Raw genomic sequence first — 7,047 nt, forward strand, 5'->3', positions numbered from 1 at the left:
CAGAGGCGCACGGTGTTCGGCAGCCGTGGCTCAGTGGGTCCTCCTGGCACATCAGTGGGGAAGAGGAAGGTACGGCCAGTGTAGACCCCACTAGGGCGCTCCCGGCAAGGCTGCAGCCGCCACCTTGTGGATCCTCCCAGGAGTTTGCTGTCCGGATCTCCAGGACCACAGGAGAGGAGGAAACTTCTACTTTTAGGGCTGAAGCCCTTCTCTCTTTGCACTGGAACCTCGCTCTGCTTTCTAAGTGAAGATGGTGGGTCTGTCAACTTCGGACGTCCACCCCACCATGGGGGTCAATATCTTCTCAGCTGGAGTGTCCGCCTGCTTGGCGGATGTGATCACCTTTCCGTTGGACACGGCGAAAGTTCGACTACAGGTAGGAGGCTGAATGAAAACTCTGTTTGTGTGGGCCCCTTTGATGCTCAGCTTTGGTATACTGGCCATTTCTGTTAGGTAAGGTAGGTGACTGCCTTAAAAGGAATTTGGCCTTTTTGCAGAAGAGCCAAAATAGTCATGTGGAATGGGTTGAATGCTATACCCCTAAAAAGTTGGAGTGCATTAAGTGTACCAAGAGGTTAGAATATTGAGTTTACAAGCCAGACCCTCTTCCCTCTTCCTCAATTCTTTTTTTAACACTTTCCCAAACCACTTAGTGGAGTCTTGGTGTGGCGCTGTGAGTTAATGCACTGGACTGCAAGGTCAGTTTGAACCGCAAAGTTGGCCGTTCAAGCTCACCAGCTGGAACGGAAACCCTATACGGGTTCGCTATCGGTGGGAAGTGACTCAAGGGCACTTAACAACAACAACACCACTTAGTGGGCTGAGTGGGCTATTTGTGGAGGGGCAGAGGTATGTTCAATGTTCTGAGTGTGTGGGGGAGGGAGATGTTGCCCAGAGTGAAAATGAACTTAAAATATAAACATGGTGGGGGAGTGGGAAATCATTGATTTAAGTCTCTCCACTAAGAGCATCCTGATGCCAGTCTGTTCCCCGACAAGGTACCACTATCCATTGCTATTGAGGTCTCTGTGGCTCGTGTCCACCTCATGTTCACTTCCCTTTAACCTATACCTTTCTCGTTTCCATTTCCAGATCCAAGGTGAATGCCAGACTTCCAGTGCCATTAGATATAAAGGTGTCTTGGGAACAATCAGCACTCTGGCGAAAACAGAAGGGTTAGCAAAACTCTATAGTGGGCTACCTGCTGGACTGCAGAGACAAATCAGCTCTGCCTCTCTTAGGATTGGCCTCTATGACACCGTCCAGGAGTACTTCACAGATGGCAAAGAAAGTAAGTAACTAGTATTCTTAGGAGCCGCATACCTGTTTAAAAATGTAGCACAGAGGCTAGTGGTTTTCATAACAAGCTGGTAAGTAAACAGTCATACTTGAAGTCTGCCCCCCACCCCCTGAGAATATTAGCTTGACAAAGGATGTAAATCTGCTCATTCAGTGGTTTTCTTCACAGTTTGACCACTTTAACCAATTTCTGGGTACTTTAGACATGGGATTAATGTGATATATTGTGGCAGTACTTTTTATGTCTACTCAATTCACTTAGCAAGTATTTATAAACTGTCATGTCCCAGGCACTGTGTCAGATGATAAATAGATCCTCTCCAGGCAGGAGCATGTAGTTTCAGAGAATGGGCTTTGATTTTACAGTTCTGACAATTTTGAAGTTGTGTTGGTGTGGTGCTGTAGGACAAGCCTTGGACCACAAAGTTGACAGTTCATACTCCCCCGTCACTCTTCGGAAACCCTATACAGGGCCTCTGAGTTGGAACTGACTCGACAGCACTTAACAGCAACAACACTTTACTAAGGTTTAGTGCACTATCAACATGTGGAAAGGACTTAGGGAAGCAGCAAATGTTGCTAAGTGCCATCCAGTTGGTTTGAATTGCTGAAGAAGAAATGTAGGAGTACTGGAATACTAACTACTAAAAATTTAAAAGTCACATGGATAGTGATTTTTTAAAAATAATTTCAAGCTTAATAAATACTTTCCCTCTCTGAATAGCACCAGCTAGTTTAGGAAGCAAGATCTTGGCTGGCCTAACCACTGGAGGAGTGGCAGTGTTCATTGGGCAACCTACGGAGGTAGTGAAGGTCAGACTGCAAGCACAGAGCCATCTACATGGTCTGAAACCACGCTACACTGGGACTTATAATGCTTACAGAATTATCGCAACAACAGAAAGCTTCACAACTCTTTGGAAAGGTAATTACCTTCAAAACAGATTTTATCATCATTAAAATGCACATTCCCAGTTAGCACCTTATCTTATAAAGGAGTTATAACATTTTCTTTTTTCCAGGAACCTCTCCCAATCTCCTAAGAAATGTCATCATCAATTGCTCAGAGCTAGTAACGTATGACCTAATGAAGGAGACCTTTGTGAAAAACAACATACTTGCAGGTAACTAACTCCTTGTTATATGTAACAAATAGGACCATGCACTTACAATGTATCTTGGAGCTTCTCAGCCACATTAGACGGAATCTTTCCACTCCACTAGGTATCTCTTTTACAAAAATTTGAACACTGGATATGATTTTTTTTTTTTTTTTTAGAAGCAGAAAAAGAGCAAAACCCTAAGTATTCTCTGCTAGCATTGTCCTCATTTTCTACCAATATATGAGACTTTTGTTAAAATTTTACTCTTTATACAGAATTCAGTAGGTGAGTCCATCATGCACTGCATAGAAGAGTTAGTTAAGTAAGAGTTCATCAGTGGTTTTATCCCCAAAGTAGTAGTACCATAGGATGTTGTTGTTAAATGCCATCAAGTCACTTCCAACTCATATGATCCTGTATAGGGTTTCCGAGGCTGCAAATCTGAGTGGTTGATGGGTTTGATCTATAAACTTTGTGGTTCTGCAATCCAGTTCTTATCCTACACAGCCACAGTACTAGGTTCCTAAAAATAGTATTGTAATAGTTTCTTGAGAAATGGAAATTCTCTTTAGACAATGACATTGGATCCGTAGTGATGTACTGATGTTGTTAAGTGTCACTGAGCCAATTCTGCCTCATATTGACCTTGAATAGGGTTTACCGGTGCTTTATTGACTATGCAGACAAGACTGTGTGGATCATGACAAGCAATGAACAACAATGCTGAGAATGAGTATTCTGGAAAACTTAATTGTACATAGACCAAGAGGCAGCCATTCGAACAGGCCTAGGAGACACTGAATGTTTAAAATCAGGAAAGACATGCTCGAGGGTTTACTTTTCACTATATTTATTCAATCTGTATGATGAGCAAATAATCCGAGAAGATGGTTTATATGAAGAACATGGCATCAGGATTGGAGGAAGACCAATTAACAACCTGCGATATGCAGATTATACAACCTTGCTTGCTGAAAGGTAAAATTTAAAATACTGATGAAGATCAAAGACCACAGACTTCAGTATGGGTTGCACCTCAATGTAAAGAAAACAAAAATCCTCACTGTTGGACCAATAAAAACATCATGATAAATGGAGAAAAGATTGAAGTTGCCAAAGACTTAATTTTGCTTGGACCCACCATCAACGGGAGTCGTGAAATCAAATGAAGTACTGCATCAGACAATTCTGCTGTGCAAGACCACTTTAAAGCGCTCAAGAACAAAGATGTCCGATTGAAGACAAGTCGTGCTTGACTCAAGTCATGGTATTTTCTATAGCTTCACATGCATGTAAAGTTGGATAATGAATTAGAAAGATCACAGAAGAATTGATGCATTTGAATTATGGTTTTGGAGAATATTAAAATACCATGGACTGCCAGAAGAACAAACAAATCTGTGTTGGAAATACAGTCAGAATGCTACTTAGAAGCTGGGATGGTGAGACTTCATCTCTGATACCTCAGACATATTATCAGGAGGGACCAGTTCCTGAAAAAGGACATCAGGTTTGGTAAAGTGGAGGGTCAGTGAAAAAGAGGAGGATCCCCAATGAGATGGATTTGTACAATGGCAGCTGCAGTGAATTCAAGAGTAACAATAATTGTGAGGTTGGCATAGGACCGGACAGTGTTTCATTCTGTTGTGCATAAGGTCACTATGAATCTGAACTGACTCAATGGCACCTACCAGATTTCATAGGGTTTCCAAGGTATGGCTGGTGGGTTTCAACTTCTGACCTTGCAGTTAGCAGTCCAGTGCTTATCCTACAGTGCTATGTCAGAACTAGGTACCTAATTTATATCAAAGGAGCCCTGATGGCACAGTGGTTAAGCACTCATTAGCTAACTGAATGGTCATCAGTTCAAGCCCAACAGACAAGGGAGAAAGTCATGGCAGATTTCATCTACAAGGATTTAGAGCCCTGGAAACACCATGGAGGTAATACTAGCCAGCCCTATGCTGTTGTTGTTGTTGTTAGGTGCCATCAAGTTGGTACTGACTCATAGCAAGTTTATGCAGTACTATCAATTCAATTCCAATTCAGAGCAACCCTACACACAACAGAACAAAACACTGCCTGGTCCTGTGCCTTCCTCACTATTACGGTTATAGTTCAGCCCATTGCTGCTAATCCATTTTACTGAGGGTCTTCCTCTTTTTCACTGACCCTCCACTTTACCAAACATGGTGTCCTTTTCCAGGGACTGGTCCTTTCTGATAATGTTTCCAAAATATGAAAGACAGAGTATCGTCATGCTGGTTTCTAAATTGCACTCTGGCTGCACTACTTCCAACATAAACAGATTTATTTGTCCTCCTGGCAGTCCATGGTACTTTTAATACTCTTCTCCCCCCATGACTCAAACACATCAATTCTTCTAGTTTTCCTTTTCATGTCTATATTTCACATGCATGTGAAGTTATGGAAAATACCATGACTTGGATCAGGCGCACCTTAGTCTTCAAACTGACAATTTTGCTCTTCAACACTTTAAAGAGGTCTTATGCAGATTTACCTAGTGCAATACATCATTTAATTTCTTGCCTGTTTCTTCCATGTGTATTAACATAGAGCCTAGCAAAATGAAGTCTTTGACAACTTCAATCTTTTTTCCATTTATCATGATATTATTTATTGGTGCAGTTGAAATTTTTTGTTTTCTTTCATTAAGGTGAAACCCATAATAAAGAGTGTAGCCTTTGATTGCCATCAATATTTTAAGTCCTCTTTGTTTCCAGCAAGCAAGTTTGTATCATCTGCATATCTCAAGTTGTTAATGAGTCTTCCTCCAATCCGGATGCCATGTTCCTCTTCATATAATCCAGCTTCTTGGATTATTTGTTCAGCACACAGATTAAATAAGGATGGTGAAAGAATACAACTCTGTCCTACAGAGTAATGGATTTGGGGTTTAATATTAATCATCATTGTTCTAGGCACTGATGTCACAGAGAAACTGGACAGGCATTTTCTGTAAGAAATCCTCTAAATCATGTCCCATTTGCCACCTTTTTCAAATGCAAACACAACCTTTATTATATTTTATTTATGAGTTATCTATAATGACCTCCATTATGAATGAACTGGTTTTGAGGATCTGACAAATAACTCAACATGTACAAGCTCTCTCACCATATGTTGCTGTTTCATTGACCCATTTTAGACGACATGCTTTGCCACTTGGTGTCTGCTCTTATTGCTGGATTTTGCGCAACGGTTCTGTCCTCTCCAGCAGATGTGGTAAAAACCAGATTTATAAATTCTCCACAAGGATACTACTCAAGTGTACCCAACTGTGCAATGACCATGTTAACCAAGGAAGGAGTGCCGGCTTTTTTCAAAGGGTAGGATATAATCTTTTGTATACTTATCTGTGTGCCTTGGAAAACTGTTTTGTCTGAACAATTGACATTTACCTTACCAGTTCTAGTATATATATATATACTTTTACTGGCCACAAATTTCTACAACCTAAAATTTCAACCTTACCAGAAAATTTAAAACAAAACAAAACTATTAATAGTTTAATATTCTCTACCTTGATCACAGGCTCATTCAAATTCAGTGACCTCTCTCCTGGTCCCAACCTAGACAAGGAAATGTAGACACCAATTTGCCTTCTCTGGGCAAGTGAGCTTAAAGAGGAGGCAGTATAATAGAGGATTATGAAAATACAATATTTGATTTTCACTATATGGATTTGATTCACTTGACTTAAGGTACCTTTTTTTGAACATAGTAAAGCAAAAATAGAAAAAAATCATTACCACTGATCTAGAAAACTGATGCAAAAAAAAAATTGTTTGGGTAATTATTATACCCTGCTAGAAACTAGTACTATGCAGATTACATTTCCCCCATAAGAAAAGTATCATATTGGAGACTGCCTTCCTAAGAAACAATTGTTGCTGTTCTTTTTAAGTGCCATGGAGTTGGTCCCAACTGATAGCGACCATGTATAGGGTTTCAAAGGAGCATCTAGTGAGCTTTAACCGTAGACCTTCCAGTTCAAACCAACCTTGCAGTCCAGCATATTAACCCGCAGCACCACACACAGCTATAACAGCATGAACTAATTTATGTATGGGCTGAATAAAAATTACACTAGAGGTGCAAAACAAACATCTTAATTCTTTAAAATTGTAAAACAATTCCTGTAAACCTTATCAAGTAGGCATAAATGCATATTATACAAAATGTTTCAACAAACCATATTGCCTATTGATGATACACTAACACAAAGTACATTGTAAAATTAACCTAAAATGGATATTTGTTACTAGGTGCCATCGAGTTGGTACCAACTCATAGCTACTCTATGCACAATACAATGAAACACTGCCTGGTCCTGGGCCAACCTCACAATCATTGCTACTCCTGAGCTCATTGCTACCACCACTGTGCCAATCCATCTTATTGGGGGGTCTTCCTCTTTTTCTCTAAGCCTCTACTTTACCAAACATGATATCCTTCTCCAGCGACTGGTCCTCTTGATAATATGTCAAAAGTATGAGAGATGAGCTCTGGCCATCCTGGCTTCCAAGGAGCACTCTGGCTGCACTTCTTCTAATACAGATCTGTTTGTTCTTTTGGCAGCCCATAGTACTTTCAATATTCTACTCCAACACCATAACTCAAA

At 40.5% G+C, this 7,047-nt stretch overlaps 1 protein-coding gene across 1 annotated transcript in view; it reads left to right on the forward strand.

Annotated features, from left to right (window-relative positions):
• Positions 1-250: 250 nt before the first annotated feature.
• Positions 251-7,047, forward strand: part of UCP1 (uncoupling protein 1 (mitochondrial, proton carrier)) — an 11,526-nt gene continuing 4,729 nt past the window's right edge. The window contains exons 1-5 of the mRNA XM_006872217.1: positions 251-376; positions 1,093-1,291; positions 2,024-2,224; positions 2,322-2,423; positions 5,572-5,752. Of these exons, the coding sequence (XP_006872279.1) occupies positions 251-376; positions 1,093-1,291; positions 2,024-2,224; positions 2,322-2,423; positions 5,572-5,752 (809 nt within the window). The remainder of the gene's footprint in view (positions 377-1,092; positions 1,292-2,023; positions 2,225-2,321; positions 2,424-5,571; positions 5,753-7,047) is intronic.

Source organism: Chrysochloris asiatica, unplaced genomic scaffold (genome assembly GCF_000296735.1).
Source record: "Chrysochloris asiatica unplaced genomic scaffold, ChrAsi1.0 scaffold00187, whole genome shotgun sequence".
NCBI lineage: Eukaryota > Metazoa > Chordata > Mammalia > Afrosoricida > Chrysochloridae > Chrysochloris > Chrysochloris asiatica.